Below are 18,084 nucleotides of genomic sequence, written 5' to 3'. Positions count from 1 at the left end.
CAAATCACTTACAGAACAGAAATGTTACAGGGATTTCTAGAAATCTTCCAATTTTGTCGTAAGACTTTGTAGCATATATTGGTTTGTACAAGGACATCTGACAACAATCTGATTAACACCAGATTACAATAGAGCGCTTTTTAAGAGCTTAGAAAACAAAAGCAAACCATCAACCCAAACTCAGCTCATAGTCAAAGATCCTATTTGATCTGTTTTTCCCCCAGCTAAATCACTGATTGTGGTGTTCATCAGGAATGAAAAACAAATTGACAATTCTTTCTCCAAGCAATCTGCTTCTTAAACCTCTCTTTTGTGGCAATGCATCAATGAGATGTGGCAAAGCCTGCATTTTCCCTTCATTTTTTGGTGTACCTGCAGTACCACCATTCAAGCCCTGGATGTGGCATGTGACAATTTTAATGGTTCCCTTTGTGCTTCTGACCTTACTTAGAAGTTAAAGAACAGAATAATATATAATTTTGCAATTGAGAGGGACCTGTTCCCTTGTCAATCAGGAATCAACTGACTGGTGTTCCCACGTACTGTACTGAGCCATTTCTGGTACAGCAGGCTGATGCAGAACCGATATTGCATTCGGTATAGCCGATTTCATTCCCCAGCACCCCTAATTCTCTGTGAAGCATGGCTATATAGGGAAGGAGCAGGGAAATCCATGTCTTGTTTGATATGCTTGGTGAACAGTGGAAATGAAGCATTATGTGATTTGTGGGAGGGGGGAGCACAGCAGTTTGTGACCCGCCTTGTAATCCCCCTCCCCCAAATAATCAAATTGAATCTCAGTAAGCAAAGATTAAGCTGGTTGTTTCACACCAGCATTATGAAGTTTAGTCTCTCTCATCTTTGCACCAAATAATAGTCCCAAAGGGTCTGAAGTCCATCCCAACTAGAATCCTTTCCACTGCTTTTTGAAAGCCAATACATAGTGTGTGACTTCAAATAGTCTCTGATGTTGTAGCTCTCCCAGAATCTAAAATTTGATGGTGGCCAAACTACTATGCATCAATAGGCCTATCCTTCCTCCACAACCTTAAGCTCTTGTTTGTCTGATGACATGACTAGGTTATTAATCTTTGTTGTTACATGCACCGCTAACACCCCACCCCTGAATAAAACTTGCTCTTGCAGACTTTCTCATGTTTCATTTAGTTCCATCAACAGAGAGAAACAGAAACCTTGGCAAATTTGCCATTGGTCTTAGCAATCTGGAAACTATTTATATTTCCTAAATATTAGACAACTGATTTCTGAGAGACTTATTAACTATTAACTATGTATCTACTTGTGCCACAGCAACCCATGTGGAAACTATGTGAGATTTAATCCATGATTGGATTCAGAGTCATATATGAATTTAGATGTCAATCTAGGACCTTTCAGACCTGAAGGAGGAATCATATTTATATTCCTGGGATAAACAAACTGTGGTCTTTACATGACCCCCACCTATGGCATTGTGCACCTCCCTTTCTCAGAAGTTGGACTTACCATCTGGAATATGGAAAAAGTGTGGAATATTGTACTGTTGAAGGCTTTCATGGCTGGAATCACTGGGTTGTTGTAGGTTTTTCGGGCTATATGGCCATGTTCTAGAGGCATTCTCTCCTGATGTTTCACCTGCAGGCGAAACGTCAGGAGAGAATGTCTCTAGAACATGGCCATATAGCCCAAAAAACCTAAAACAACCCAGTGTAGAATATCTTTCCATGACAGTGAGACTGCATGCTCCTAGGGTCTCCCGTGCCAGATACACTTTTGCTGTGGAGTAAGATTAAATGTGGCAAAAAGCTACAAGGCAGCAGCAGTAGTGGTGTATTTGTGTGAGACACTGGTGGAGACATTGGATTGAATAGACACTGGTTTAAAGAGAGCAACACTCTTTTTAACCCAGTGCTTTCACTCAGCTGAGTGAAGTGCCATAGCTGAAAGGGAAGTGGGTGGATGAGTGAAGCTTCAGTGCTTTTGAATATAGACAAGTGAAGTGCTGTGGCTAAAAGGGGAGTGGGCAGGCAGGCAAGTGGAGCACCTCACCTGAAGGGAGGTGTGATTTTTTTCACTTTGTAATAGTTGCACCTCAACCAAAAAAAAAAGGTTGAAAAGTTGGTGCAGCCCAACTGTAGACCAGAAACCAAGATGGGTATTTCTGTAATTTTTGGACATTTAACTTTTATTCTGCTCCTATTCCTTTCCTTGTACACTCTTCCTTTTGGCTTCTTTAACCTTCAAAGGCTTTCACCTGAGATCAATGCTTCTCCTATTTCTCTCTTTCTTTATCTTAGACTACTGCTTCTCAGTTAGATTACAATGGCCAAACTCAAGAGGGAGATTTTTCTCCCGGGATTCAAAGGACCAAAACATCAGACTTGAGCATACTGCTACTCAACCATCTTGTGTTTATAATTGGTATAGATACGGTAAACTATAAACTCAGGTGAACTGAAGCCATCACATGGTAGGTGGATTATCTGCACAAGTATAATATTACAATGTTCAAATTCTCAGTGTTACACTTTATTTTGTAACATTTGTGCAAAAGTAATTGCCATATTCCTATAATAATTGGTGGTCACAAATGTGTCATGTAAGTATCTTATGTGATACATACTTTTGAATGTTAGCTTTCCTTTTAAAAATGTGCAAAGATCAACAGATATGTGAAAACCTTCTGCATTGATGAACCAGAATTTATTATTTCCTTTCCCATTGCTATAACAAGGCATGAATATAACCAGTTAGCATTTACAACATCAAAAAATGTTTAATTGTAGAGTGGCTGGGGATAAGGATAATTTCTGTTTTGTACAGACCACACTGCAATAGTAGGGCAGAGATCCTTTAACCTAGAAATGTAAAAATATTACTATTATTGCATGAAACCTACTGAAGATGTTCATCACCACTTGTGCTATGACAGTTCACATTTCTTCCAGTCTTTAGTTTTCATTTTGATAGACTGCATCTCATTTTTTAACAGTTGGGTAGTTCTTCACATAATTAATTTTATTTCATTTTTGCATACACGTTAGCACCTTCTTGGCATTTGCCCATTGTCCATAGGTGCATCGTATTTTCTCATATGTAGACAACAGTTTTCAAGTGAAGTATAGGTGCTATATTATTTACAGAAGAGTTGTATACTGATGATCATGAAAGCAATTTTACAAGGGTATAGCACCTTCAAAGATATATGAAATAACTTACAAATAAGTTCAAATGTACAAACAGGCTTTCCCACCAATTAAAATGCAAGGTCAGCTTTGGGCCAAATTCTTAACAACTATATTACAATGCATAGCCATATTACAGAATGGTTTAGGCCCAGAAGCAAAGGACATGTGCTCCTAGTAGTTACGTCCAGAGCAGAGTCTTATCAGCTACACAAGTGAAGAGTGTGAAGAGACCTCTAGAAGAACTCTTTAGGTTCTGAGAACTCAGATGATCAGAACTCCCGTTTTACACATCATCTGGAATGTGGCACCAATGGCATCTTTAAACCCATTGCATTTGAGGTTGTGTCTGTGATGACAACGCCACCTATTAGGTCGGTCAAAAGCAGTACTTCCTCTGACACCTACAGAAATGGACAATGCAAAATGAAATGAAATAAAAGTGTCAGAAACAGTTTATAAAAATGGCACATTTATTGCTACAGAACGGTCATGTACATGACGGCATCGAATAACTACAGATGGGAAACAGGTAATGGCCTACAGCAAGCTGTGTTTTTCTTCTTGAAGGAATTCCAGCACACAACCTGTTTGGACACTTCTACAAATCAGAAATACACCAAAAACATGAAAAAATTGAGGCACTCAGCCACACATTGAAAACAAAGTGTAACTGTTTTTTAATTTTTTTTCTTTTTGTCCCTTTTATAATTTTTCCCTTTTTTTCATTTTTTTCTTTTCTTTTTCTTTTCAACTGTTGCAGCTATGTGTACAGTCGCAAAAAATGTCCCCACTGCGACCTACAACTAAAAAAGAAAGAAAGAAAAAGAAGTAGCTACCATACAATTTTTATCTCAGTAACACATGGTAAAATAACATCTTTTAAATAGTAAAATAAAGTAACAAACTTTACTCAGAATGATTCCAAAAATCTACAAAGAAGAAATATTCAGAATCCGACCATTTCCCCCCTCCCCTTGCAATATTCATGGTATAAAAGGATTGCTCCTGTGAAAAATAAGCCAAATATATTTTTTTATTTTTAAATTTAGGGTTTTCTTTTATCCTACTAGGGTGTACTACAGTCTATTTTATAGCAAAAAGGTCACTAGACAAACGAAGCTTTGTAACAAAAAGCCAGGCACTGATACATGGTAAATCTCTGCTTTTTTTCTCTTATCTTCACTTAGTTGCATCACAAGTAACAAGAATGAAAAAGGCCACAGTTCATATATTTTCACCATTACATAAGTCTATAATACTTGAAATGAGTATGGTCAAACCAGCACTGCACAAAGGTGAATCAACTTCAAGTCCCATGAGAAAGAATATGTCATTTAAAAAAAGAACGTAAAAGAAAACAAGAAGCCAAAAAAATGTCTTGGTGCCCCATTGTGTTGGAATTTCATCACATTCCATCTTTAGAATATCATTTCCCCCTTCCTCAAGTCAGTCAATGGACTAAGTTTAATATATTTGTGCTTTTTTTCTCCCTTGATGAATTCTCTTCCATTCCCGGCAATGTACTGTATTGTTTGCTTTTCGGCACAGATTGCATGGTGCCTACCAGATAGAAAGATGAAACCTGCAAATTCCTCCCCGTTCCAACCCTCCTCCCCATTCCCACCCACCACTGTCCCTCCAAAGGAAATTAACAAACAAAACGAATCGGAAGACTGAATCGGTACAAGTTGCATCACTGGTTGAATTGACAGTTGTATAAACATTAGTGTTCCTTGCAGCTACACATAAGACAAATGTAAAAAAAGAAAAAAAAACTTCTAGATGAACAGATTTCCCTAAGCGGCATATTCATAAATTACTTGAATGTGGAGGTGGATCACTCGCTAAACATCTGATCGTATTCCATAAAATAGTTTTTGTCCTCTGATACTATATGCACTTGCCTTCCTTGTTCTTTACAGTCAAGCCACCACCAGGTCTACTAACAAGGGACAGCTAACCCTGAACGCTCCTGTTTGACAATGATAGCAGCAGCAGCAGAGGCTAAGCAGTTCTTGAGATCTGGATGATGCCAAAAACACAAACACCAACCAAAAGCATGGCCACTGGTCATTTTCAAGCTTACATTCCATTATGGAACAGGAAACCATACAGACCAGATCTCCATTTGAGACATAGCTAATCACCTCCTGGTTTTATGTACATCCCCAGGACAACCGGTTTCAACTCTTGCTCTACCCAGAAGCACACACTGAAATAGTGGTAATAAAATCCATCCTTTTATTATGGATTATGAGTGACCTTGTTGGCGCATGTTTACAGAATGACATCAATTCATCTAGTTAGGTAAAACAAAACAAAACAAAACAAAAAAAGATTGTGGTTATTTTCATTTGTGTTTGTTACCTGCCTTTTGTTTTGTATTGCGTTTCTAACTGAAATGGTATCTTCTATTTCTGAGATGGACACCTATCAGAGTATCACCCTTAAAATGCATGTGTGGGCAACACCTAATGGCCTTAGACTGAACTGGGTAGTACAAATTTTGAATTAAGTAAATAGAAAAAAGCATCACTTGATGGCAGTTTGGTTTGATCTACTTTTTAAAAGCAACATCTTATTTCCTGAACTAGTAATGCTGCCTAATACTATTTGTATTTTCTTTTTACACTTAATCCTGAGCAACGTTAATGTGCTTGACCTTTAAAAGTGAATCCCTTGCCATATTGAGAACACCAGTAAGTTTAAATAAAATGTATTTAAGTACTGCATTTATAGTGAAATACTCCTTTGTTGTATCAACTTGAACCGAACATGGACTCTGCTCCATTCTGCATTGAATTGTAATGGTTTTTAATCCACCTCCACATTTGAGAAACTTATTAACAAATAAAAGCATTTTAAAATTTTACTGCTACTGAACATATTTACAATTTTCAACACACACACACACACAGGTAATCAAAATGTTTATGGATATGTAGAGGGTGGTTCACATGGTAAACTATCGTATTTGTTCTTTATGTTTTTCAGAAACATAAAATCAGATTCTCACATCTCACTATTGAAATGAGATTTGTTTCAACCACACATTTTTTAAAAAACAAAAACTGATACAATGTATTAAAACACATAATAACAAGAGTCTACATGTAAAAATATAACTTTTACATACACAATTTCAAAATAATGGTACGTTTGCCATTTTGTTGCATAAAATTTACAAATGTATTTTTTTTCATTACTATGTAACTGGCAAAACAGGAGAACAGATGGAACGTCTAGACCGTTTTCAATGGACTTATGGCGTTTACTCAGTGCTGATAGGTGGAAAATCTACTTGAACAGGGAGATTTCATTTTAAAAATACATGCCAAGTTTGTGTGACTATTTAAAAAAACCGAAGCTGGAACTGGAGACAAAAGGATGCTGACAAAGACTTCATTGGGAGCACTATGTGTTAATTGTTTTATATACCAAAGTCAATCTTGCAAAGATTTGCTATGGATACTAGTTCAGTTGTGCCCAAAGCTAGTTATTGGATGAGTAGCTGTGCCCTAGATTTGATCTATGCTTCCTACTATATATATGTTAAGTAAAACCTTGGTTCATACTGGCCAGAGAAATACTGTACTACTCCCCCCTCCTCAAGAAAGTGCAACTTAATGCTTTAGAACGGGTAAGGCTTGTTCTAATGCTGCGTGACAACTAGATATTGGCGGGTGTTTTTTTTCCATGAATGAAGGAGGAGGCAGCATATGGTCTACCTTTCAGTAATCTTGTTTGAAGAAAAAAATGGGTTTTTAAATAGTAAAAAAAATCAAAACCTGTCATTCAACTAGCCATTTTCCCATTTGAAAACCCCCATCCCCTGCCAAAAATCTAACCATGTATTCTGAAATGCCTTGCTGCATACTGTATTTAGGCTACATACATTAAGTTAACACTTTTACTGGTTCGTTAAATCACAGCCACCTTTAATTATGTTATGTTTTCGATGATATAAACATTGGAAGGCACAGTGGTAACATTGTAGCATTCTAACCTTGTACCTCTGAAAAATCCCAGACACAGGGTCTAATGAGAGCAACACTTATGATTCGGAAACCGCCCCGCTCCCCCCCACATTACGGTTTGGACTAAGTCTCAGCAACATTGCTTGCAGTTTATCTGCATGTGATATAACTTTTCAAGTCCTGTGTTCTACCCAGAAGACTGAAGAAACAACTCTCACTTTTTATCTGTGAATGATAAAACAATGTCAGGGCCAGCGTTTCATCCTGAACTGCCCCTCTAGCAACAGAGTTGGCACTACAGGTTACAATAAAGAACCAATGGGGAGAAAGGGAGAGAGAAACTGGACAAAAAACTTATTTACATTAAAATCTTCTTTAAAAAAGTTAATCAGTACTTTTTTTTACAGGAGCAAAAAAGTCTGAAACAAATGAACAAAAGCTTACCATATTCACTAATTTTAATATATATATATATTTATTTATATATATATTTATATATATTTATATATGTGTGTGTCTGTGTGTGTATGTCATAGGTCTATAAGATCCATCTGTTCCTCCTACCCTAAGGAATGGCTAATGTCATCACTTCAGTTTTCATTAGGACGTTTGCTGGTTTTGTAAATACGTGGGTAGCAATGCTTCCCTTTTTAATATCCAGTAAGTATAAACACTAGCTGACTAGTACACCAACGAAAACGTTCATTTTTTTTCTTCAGAAGTACACTTTTCATTATTGCAAGTTTACAATTTTTTAAATTAAATATTTTTTTCAGACTTACAAATTAATTATATTTTTTCCAAAAGAGGTTTAGGCACAAATGCATTGTCCCACAGTGTGGAGAAGATTGCCATTCAGTCTCTTGGCTGTGCATTTACAGCTCCTAACGTACTGCTTGAAACATTCTGAGTGATATGTTGAAGAGAGGTGTCCCTCAAGTTGCACTTTTCTTTTTCTTGTCTTTTTTTTGTTTTGTTTCGAATTGGGAATGCTGAAATCTCTTGCGTCTGTGATTCATAACTATTCAGACTTGTCTTATTATATTACAAAAAAGGGGGATAAGTGTTTATGTGGTTTTAAGATAATACAGCTGTTAAGGAAGTGGTCTCTGGTTTACATGAAGAAAATGTGGCAACTTGGACCTGCAGAAGAAATGAAAAACATTTAGGCCAGCCAAGCAGAGCCAACATTGTTACTTTTATCAAGTTTTCATACAATATTCTTACTATACAAAATGACTTCTAAGCTATTTCTCAATCATCCTCCCTAGATTGTTATTGGGCATTTTTATAAATATGGGAGTGATGAACTTTCCTGCTGAATATGACCTACATCTCTTCAGGCCCAAGATCAACACAATTAAATTAATTCTTATGCTAAAATTAGAGGGAATGCAGAAGGAAACAACAACAGTTTTGGGTTGTTGTAGGTTTTTTCGGGCTGTATGGCCATGGTCTAGAGGCATTCTCTCCTGACGTTTCTCCTGCACTTTGGCAAGCATCCTCAGAGGTAGTGAGGGCTATTGGAACTAGGAAAAAGGATTTATATATCTGTGCCTAGTTCCAACAGACCTCACTACCTCCGAGGATGCTTGCCAAAGTGCAGGTGAAACATCAGGAGAGAATGCCTCTAGACCAGGGGTCCTCAAACTAAGGCCCGGGGGCCGGATACGGCCCTCCAAGGTCATTTACCCGGCCCTCGCTCAGGTTCAACCTAAGTCTGAAAAGACTTGAAAACACCCAACAACAACAACAATCCTACCTCATCAGCCAAAAGCAGGCCCACACTTCCCATTGAAGTACTAATAACTTTGTTAAAATTGTTCTTCATTTTAATTATTGTATTGTTTTAAGTGTCTTTTGCACTACAAATAAGATATGTTCGGTGTTCATACGAATTCATTCATGTTTTCTTCAAATTATAATCCGGCCCTCCAACAGTTTGAGGGACTGTGACCTGGCCCTCTGCTTAAAAAGTTTGAGGACCCCTGCTCTAGACCATGGCCATACAGCCCGAAAAAACCTACAACAACCCAGTGATTCCAGCCATGAAAGCCTTCGACAACAACAGTTTTGCTAAATCCCACAAAGTGATGGGGAGATGGAGTGTATGTAAATCTAACGTCAGACCTAATTAAAACAGATGCTATGAAATAAAATTTAAAAATAATAAAATAAAGCCCACTTTTCATCTCTCTGATTTGTTTGACACCACTGAGATCCTATCTCCAAAGTTGGAAGTGATTTCTACCTTAGGCCTTACCTGGCCTAATCCAAGTAGTTTGAATTGTCCAATCTGGTGAAATTGTCTCCCATGTGTAAGGAAGGGTGCAAAGGCTTTTCTAGTAGGTTTTTAATTTAAAAATCGGGAGAGGTGTGTGGGGAGGTATGGCCGTCCCAGATCTGGGGGGTGGGTAGGTATTGTCACCCTCTTCTCTAAATCCTATATAATAGGAAGGGGAAATCTTTAGTCCTGAAGAAGCTAATGCTATTTTATTATAGTTAGATAGAATTCAATACGTGCCTTTTTTTTTACATCTGCCCCATATGATTAGATGTGTCTCCCATCCCAGGATGAGGTCCTGTCAAAGAAAGCGGAGGAGGTTCCGAAGATACTTTCTCTTCTTCTCTTCTTTTCAGACATGCTGCTTTAGGATTCAGATTCCTTTCTGTAGAATCAAACAAAAACAGGCATTTAAAACACATTGATAACATTAATTCACAATCCCAGTGTGATGTTTTCACCCGTTTTCACCTGTAATCTTCAGTGCCTCAAGATTTTTGAAGCACAAGCATTTTGGTATCTTGAATTTCATTTACATGGCTGTTTTTTATTATGTATTTTATTCTTCTTCCTATAGTAGTTACATAATTTTGGAAACTATGAGTATCAAATCATGTCTAGGCTGTTTAGGACAGAGTGAGACTTGTGTAGCCTCATATATATTGATTTGGCCCTTGCTCTGCCCTGACCTCCCTATATTCTCAACAGCAAGATAAAATAAAGCTTGAGATATGGTACAGAGAGATATCACATAGCTATGATTTTATATCTCTGTTTCTCCTCAAAACCTCATCTTACAAGCAGCACAGGTCCTTGAAGAGAGTCCTTTCTGTGTTGTCAAAAACTGAGATGAGAGAATGATGGGATGTGTCCAGCTATTGCCCTAGGTTTGGATGTGCTGTGACAGCCATCTATGGAGATTTCAGAGAGGAGCATCCCTTTGTGAGCTTGCTGTGCATCTAGTTATGGAAAATAGCTGCACACATCTCTATTTATTATTTTAATAAGTGCTTTTATGGTTTTGGTATGTTTTAATGATTATTTTAACATATTTGCTTATCTGCTTTTTATGAAAGTATGTTAACATGACACTGAATTGTTGCCTATATATGTAAGCTGCCTTGAGTCCCCTACAGGGTTGGGAAAGGCAGGGTATAAAGAGGGTAAATAAATAATTACATTTATTCCTTGTTCTCCAACAAGAAGAAAATGACCATATTAGAAAGGGGGTTGCATTGCTCATAAGGTGAGTTTTGGAAGGGATTTTTTTGTCATTGTACATTGTACAGTCAGAATAGAATACTGAACTATGCAATGACCATAAAAGTGAATTGCCTGAGTACTGCAACTACTACTATTACTACTACCAATAAACTGTATTTGTTAGCCACCTCTTGTATTGTATGTGTTACCCGGCAATAGAATGCAAATCTAAAACTCATGGTTCAGAGTTGACTAGGTAGGCCTGCCAGAAGAGATGGGTCTTCAGTTGTGTCTTCAATTCTGACAGCTCTTTTAGCAGTTGGATCTCTTCCAGCAGGTCATTCCACAGTCTTGGGGCAACCAATGAAAAGAACCACTGGGTGACAGTTGCCAGTCGGGTTCTGGCTGATTGAAGTAACCATTCCCCAGAGGACCTCAGGAGAAGGTGATCCTTATGCCATTATAATTCATCAACAGAAGGCCAGCTACCATCAACAACAAACAAACACAAAGGGAAACAGACCTTCTGGAAGTATTATACCCATCCTTTTTACTGTATCAGGACACCAATACACACTAAGGGCACCAAATAATTAAACAACCTATATCAGTTCTGATTGTCAGAATTTCTGTAGACTGGCATGATAACAGCCCCCACAAGCTCAGTGGATACTCTTTTCTTCTTTAGCAGATGACTGAATTTTAAATTAGTAAACTGATTATTTGCTTTAATTATTATTGTTCAATAGCCCCCTCCCCCCCATGAAACAATGAGCCTTAATGAATGCAAGAGTGAGTAAGGTAAACCTGGCATCTGACTGACCTCTGACTTGTTGCTCTAAGCTGAGGATAACAGCTACAGCTTGGTGTAAGATCAAAAGTTTGGTCTGGGGCTTGTCACTTTTCAGGTGAAGCTGCACCATCCGGCCCAGCTCCTTGAAAGCCTCATTGATGTCACGGACCCGGAGGCGCTCACGGGCGTTGTTGGCCATTCTTCTTTCTTTTTCACGCTCTGCTTTTTGCTCCGGTGTAAGATCTTCATCATCATTATTGCTGAGATACAAAACAGAACACAGCATTGTCTAATGATGAAGAAACTTGAGACTTTTTTTTTTTACAACAATTCACCTTACATAATCTTTCACCACACATAGAAATATGACATCTTTCCACTATACTGTTTATACAACACCACCACAGATTTTATAAAATTAGTTTCACAAATGATGGTATTGCAAAAGCTAAAGTGACATAATAGAACAACAATATATCTCACATGGGTTGTAAACCTCAGAGATCACATACACTAAGGTATTTTATTTAATGCCTGGCTCACTTTTCCCATAATGGGTACTATCCATTGAAAGGTTTCCTTGCACAAGCCCTACTAAATTAAAATTTAGATCTATACATCTTGCACAGAATGTAATAGCAGTACCAAATTAAAAAATGAAGAAGTCATAACTGTACAGTGGTATATGCTACATTCAACAAAAATGTAAATTATGTTAAAGGAAATTATATACAATCATTTATGCTTAATAATACTGTTTATATTATAATTTTTGTTTGGTTTTCAGTCCTTTATATTATAGAACCTTTACTTTAGGGTTTATACACTTCATAGGTTACTAAGGATCACAGCTGAAGAAAACTAATTTAATCTGCCATTCTGTCTAATATGAAAATACCCCCAAATTTATCTTGGTATAATGTTGATCATAATGTTTGCATGATTTACACTGTTCCACTTTGGAAGTGAACACCACCACTACTAAAATTCAAGATGAGAAAAAGTGCAGAGGTTAAAATCCTGATTTAGCTCTGTACTTAATTACCAAGGCGGCACTAGAAGTAGTAGCATTAGTAATAATTATGATTACGATAATTATTCTTATTATTTTTGCTAAATGGTTCTGCCCCTTTCCTTCCTTTGCTACCTCTGTTTTTTGCTGGCAATCCAAAATGGCAATCACACAGCAGCAGAACTGTTTGATATCTGGCATTAATTTTCTGTTCTCTAGCTGCTTGGAAAAAAATAGAAATTAGAAATATTTGAAATGCTTTTAAGATGGATGTGGGATCCATTGTAAACAACATTTTGTGCATTCCGTTATACTGAAGATGAGTTGCCACATAGTGGAAACACTGGACTTCAAGAATCCTTAGAGCAATGGATACTGGGAATGATGGTGAGAAGCCTTTGCAGGCCAAGTGTTGATTAGATACACTTTGATTTTCACATTAGCTCTAAAAGGATTATAATTTTTTTTTGTTCAAGTCTGAAGTTGGCATTCAGATTTTCTCCCAGCTTTGGTTTTATATAAACTATACATTTCTTGCCCATCATATCCTGCCAGCACCAAAGGGCTATCTTTTTGATCTGATGTTGTATAATGGGTTTGTAAAGCTGAAAACAGTTGTTAAGCGAACAGGCTGCAGATTATTTGTCAAGGAATCAAATCTTTGGTTTTAATTTGATTTATGTTTAATTGTAGTGTATAATTGTAATTGTTTGTACTGGCATTGAATTTTGCCTTTACTTATGTGTAAACCACTTTGAGTCCTCCTCGGGGTGAGAAAAGCGGTATAGAAATACTGTAAATAAATAAATTTACCATTAGTTTCTTCAGCTGTCATCCACTGGGGGACTATTGAACTGAGACGTTATACAATGTGTTCAAGGAGCACAGAGTGTGTCTCCAATCTATATCTTCATTACTTTCAGTTTTTAAACTTCCTTTTCCTACTTTTTATACTTTCTGTATAATGTGAACAATTTAACTTACTCTTTTTTATCTATTAAAAAAACCCTACTAGTTGTAACTCTGATATAGGCCTGAGTGCAAGGTACAGGGAGACATCTTAAGAGATTTTTAGCAGTGAGGCAGAGTCCAAATTTCAATAGATAAACATATAAAGACTCCATATTTATGAGGTCAAAGTGCAATTACAGATTAGCCTTTTTCAATGCTCAACTGTTTTTGCATGAGCCGAGTGTCTAAAACTGAATAGCATACAAAGTAGATTCGCTAGGCATTATTAATGGCAAAACTGAATGAGTTTCCTAAATATTTGCCTTATTTCTCATGCAGAACTAGAATAGTTTGAGGGCAAGGGACAATCCAAGTAAAATCATGCATATTATAGCTACAGATGCCTGTAAATAAGAAATGTTGATTTTCATAAAGATATCAAGTCAATTCTTGGGATCAAGATGTGATGAAATCACTCAGCTCCTTCTAAAGCTTGACAAAGGGCCTCAGATGGCACAAACAGGCATAGCTCTGTTTAACTCAATGACGTTACATTGATTTATCCATTCACAGTTACGTACATTAAAAGGCAGGAGGAAAAACAAGTATTCCACTGGGATACACTGTTATACAAATGGCATCTGTTTTAAAACACATTTGTTTTCATATGTAAATTTCAAGCAAATCATCTTTGAATTTGATTGTTTACAAATAGTGTGTGAATGTATGCGAGTGTGTACAAAATGAAATTTAAAATTTGGTGGTTTTGTCCAATTTAAGCCCTTTTAGAGTACACGCATCCAAACAGATACTCTTAGTACTACCAGAAAGGGCAATCAGTTTATTTTTGTCTCGCTTGCAGGAAAAAAAACTTCAAAAGTTTCCTCCTGTTCTGTTCACTTCATCGAAGTCCAATAAAGGAATTAAATGAAGCGACACTATTATATACTGTTACCTAGATCTTGACCTAGTAATTGATTTGATATCCTTCTTGTCATCGTCTAACTTCTTGTCATCAGAAGATTTTGTGTCCTGGAGGTTTTCATCTCCCTCGTCATCAGATTTGATTTCGGAGCTTCCTGACGATACACTTTGTCCTTGTAGTCCACTTGGCATGCCTAGAAAAAAATAATACATGCATTTCTATATTTCCCAGTGTATGTCAGTAAAATGTTCATAAGTGAAATGACCGTCTTTCTCTTTATTTCCAGCAGAATTATTTTACAAAAGCAAGTTTAAAGAAAACATAATGATCTACTTTGTGTTGCTCTGGAAAAAATTGTAATTTCACTACCCAAAAATCACTACATCAATGGTTGTAGAAATGATGGTCTACATCCATTGCTCTTAGCACACTGAATTCAATGGATTTAAGCCTGACTAACCCCACAATGAATTTAAGCCTATAATTGTGAATACAGGCAAGTAAAAATACCAAATAATAAGAGACCACAATTTTTTTTTCAAAAGCATTTTTCTTGGCAACAAAAAAAATGCCTGCTGCAGTGGAATGATACCAAGAGATGGTTCAGTAGCCACTTGCCATCCTCACCCTGATTTTGCTTCTTGGTTGGAATTGGAGCAAGGTAATGGCCAGAGTTCTATTTTTGAGCGTGATTTATGTAGTTAGTATTGGTAACCAGAAAAGAACAGAGCTGGAAAATAAATCTTGTGTCTTTCTTTCTAACACAGCTGTCCTTCAATGGCTTAGCCAGAGTTTTATCATCTGTATGTTGGCCAGTGAGAAGTTTCTGCTCTCCAGGAAAGACCGAGCTACTTTTGAATAGAAGTTCTATTTCCATTCCCTTTCATGATCCTCCTGTATTCAACATTTGGAAATAATTAAAATGGTCCTGATTCATGTGTTCAGTTTGCCTTGTTTTGTCTTCAGCCCCACAGATGCACCTCAGCAGCATTTCAATGTGCAAATCCAACCAAAGTGGGACACAAGAACCGAGATAAGTAATATATTACTTTCAGAATGCAATTTTGTGCATGCCTACTCATAAGTAGGTCTCATAGACTACAACAGTGAAACAACAGTTTTTTATCTATTGACTCACTATTGCTTACAACACATAAATGGACAATGATTATTCAAAGCTTGCCAGCCTTAGGTAGAGATGAATCTCAAACTTTCTATAGGTAAACCACATGCTTTAAAACTGATCTAAAGGGATTTCCCCACAGGTTATAACACTTCTCCTCAGGAGTCTCTGTCTGGTTCTAGCCCAAGCAGCACTATGTCTTCAAAAGACCCAGTTAATTTCTGCAATCCTGTTCTGATACATTTATCAATGCTGCAGAATGTTTTTTAAAATGAGAAATACCCGAGGCATGATGATAATTATCTGAAAATTAAATGTGATGGTAAGTGATGAACAAAAGACATGTGCATATCACCCTTCAGCCACTCTCATACATACATCCTTATTGAGGCATTTCTGTGACTAAATAGCCTTCTAGTATTATGTTACTATCAGTGATCTTCTGAAGAAATGGATTCTTTTGATAAGCTGGCAAACCGGCATACAAATAATGTATAGTTGTTCCAGTAGTAACATTAGGTGATTTGTTGCTATGATAGGGACTTTTCAGCATGATTGTATGAAGCTTTGTTAACACAACTATATGGGGTTCAAATGGAGGGCAGATATAAAGATGTTGCACTCACCTCTGTATGGGTCCGGAGGCTGGTTTAAGTCAGGAGATGTAGCAGACTGCACTGGCAGTTGTGGAACTGGAACTTGGTTTGGCACAAGTGAATGGCTGCCTCGGAGCCCAACGGCATCTTCACGATGAGCCCCGACCTGTAAAATAAGACCAAAGAGAAGGTCTTCATATGAACCTATTAGGTGGACTGGGAAAAGAAACAATAATCAGCAGAAATAATATAGGGAGGTCCTGAAAACAAATGAAGGCGAGCAAAAATGAAGGTAAGTCTCCCAGTAGCTTTTCACTAGAGGGCGCCGAGATACTGCTATAGGTACATACGACACGTATATGCAGAAACATTTAGTACTCAGTAAGAAGCTGTGCAGCACATTCAGTGACAAATATGGCAGAAAAGCTCAGGCAGGTAAAGCGTCAAATTGTCTTTCCCAGGGTGCTGAAGTAGAGAGCACTGATTCGTACCCATCTGTCTTCTATCATGTCCGCCAACAGATCTGACAATTATCTTAATGCCCATATGCTTAATTGTGGGCTTCTCAATTCCCCCATTGCTATCAGAAATCCTGCAGGAATTTCAATTTGGCATCCGACTTTCATTTTAGGGGATAAGATTCTTGGGCCTGCCATTTTCCCCCTCCCTCTTCTACCGCCCTTCGTAATGCCAGCTAAGCCTCTGACAGTGGAAGCTACTGAAGTATCTGACATCTCCAACATCCCCAACCCTTATTTGGAGCAAACATAAAAAGTAACCTGGCTTTCCCCAAAAAACTACAAGCTAGACTCATTTGAAAGCAATCTTCAATTTTATATCATTAACCATAGAATCCCAGCTCCAAAGGGGGACTCTTCTTGCCAAACCACAGCTCTGGATAATGTATCAATAAAGGTTTTATTAACCACACTAGTAATGTCATCATTGGTGACATGATGGTGTCAGCATAATGGTGCTATTGGAATAATTGATGGGGCCAGCTTAATGGAGACTCCTAAGTATTTTGTATGTTCAATGCACCTGTAAGTTAAATCTGTTTCAATATTAAGAAAAAATAAATAAGCACTCTGCTATTTATGTTTACACAATGAAATCCCACTACTCTTTACTGGTCATTATGAGAATAAATACTAAATATTCCCTCAATCACAAATATTATTTTGTACTTCTAGGAAACCAGCTGCTAAGGTTACTAGTAACTGAAATATTAGTAGCTGTTACCACCAATAAGAATGGTTCTAAGATTTTGTATTTTGGTGGTGTCTAGACAAGGCTTATGTCAGGTCTTCAATAAGGAGGCAAATAAGGAAAGATAAACAGAAAAGTAAAGTTAGTTAGAAAGCAACAGCAATGTGATGCAGAGGAATGTGACCTGATGCAGAGAGATGTGATGACTAGGTTTTACTGAATGTGCATTTCAACAAAATCTGGAAGGCCTTAATTGGTCCAGTGTACTAAAAACAGCTAGAATGAGCATACAGAAGAAGGTAACACAGAAACTGTATTCAAAGAATACCCTCACATATTATTTAATGTATAAGAGGTAGTGTCAATATGTCTCCTTCCCACTCACCACTAGCTCCCCACACACTGCTGGGTCCACTATCTTAATGCAGCAGGTATTTGGCTGGCAAAGACAAGGCAGGAAAAGTGACTTTTAATTCAAAACAAAATAAAGTAACAGCCAGGAGTTCTCAGTTGTTTTCAGAGTAGCCAAATTATTTTTCAGTTCATTTTTGGTGAACCAACCATAGACTTTTCTGAATTCAGTGGGCATATTACTCAACAAATATGTTACTCTCTCATCTTTGTTTGCTAGAGAGATGGCAAGTAGATACAATAGTGTGGGAAGGCCTTGGCATCAACACTGCTCTTATTGTTCCATCACACATTCATCTGAACAATTCAGTGGAGGAGGAGAGGAGACTGAAAGTACAATCACTTCAATATGATTCTATTATCAGATCAGAAAATACAAAATATTTTAGAAGGTTGAAAACATTCTACTTGG

At 37.3% G+C, this 18,084-nt stretch overlaps 1 protein-coding gene across 18 annotated transcripts in view; it reads right to left on the bottom strand.

Annotated features, from left to right (window-relative positions):
• Positions 1-2,681: 2,681 nt before the first annotated feature.
• Positions 2,682-18,084, bottom strand: part of TCF4 (transcription factor 4) — a 366,815-nt gene continuing 351,412 nt past the window's right edge. For 12 of the 18 annotated variants that reach the window (XM_060761283.2, XM_060761287.2, XM_060761293.2 and 9 more), the window contains 5 exons: positions 16,083-16,218; positions 14,364-14,526; positions 11,476-11,705; positions 9,690-9,834; positions 3,641-8,308 (listed from right to left, as the gene is read on the bottom strand). In XM_060761283.2, the coding sequence (XP_060617266.2) occupies positions 9,698-9,834; positions 11,476-11,705; positions 14,364-14,526; positions 16,083-16,218 (666 nt within the window). In that variant the 3' untranslated portion in view covers positions 3,641-8,308; positions 9,690-9,697. Of the gene's footprint in view, positions 3,590-3,640; positions 8,309-9,689; positions 9,835-11,475; positions 11,706-14,363; positions 14,527-16,082; positions 16,219-18,084 lie in introns of those variants that run through there. The other 6 variants (XM_060761281.2, XM_060761292.2, XM_060761299.2 and 3 more) reach the window with 3 other exon arrangements.

This window comes from Anolis sagrei, chromosome 2, assembly GCF_037176765.1.
Source record: "Anolis sagrei isolate rAnoSag1 chromosome 2, rAnoSag1.mat, whole genome shotgun sequence".
Classification (NCBI taxonomy): Eukaryota; Metazoa; Chordata; class Lepidosauria; order Squamata; family Dactyloidae; genus Anolis; species Anolis sagrei.
Note: the sequence above shows the minus strand (reverse complement) of the source record. Positions and strands in the feature narration are given on the sequence as shown.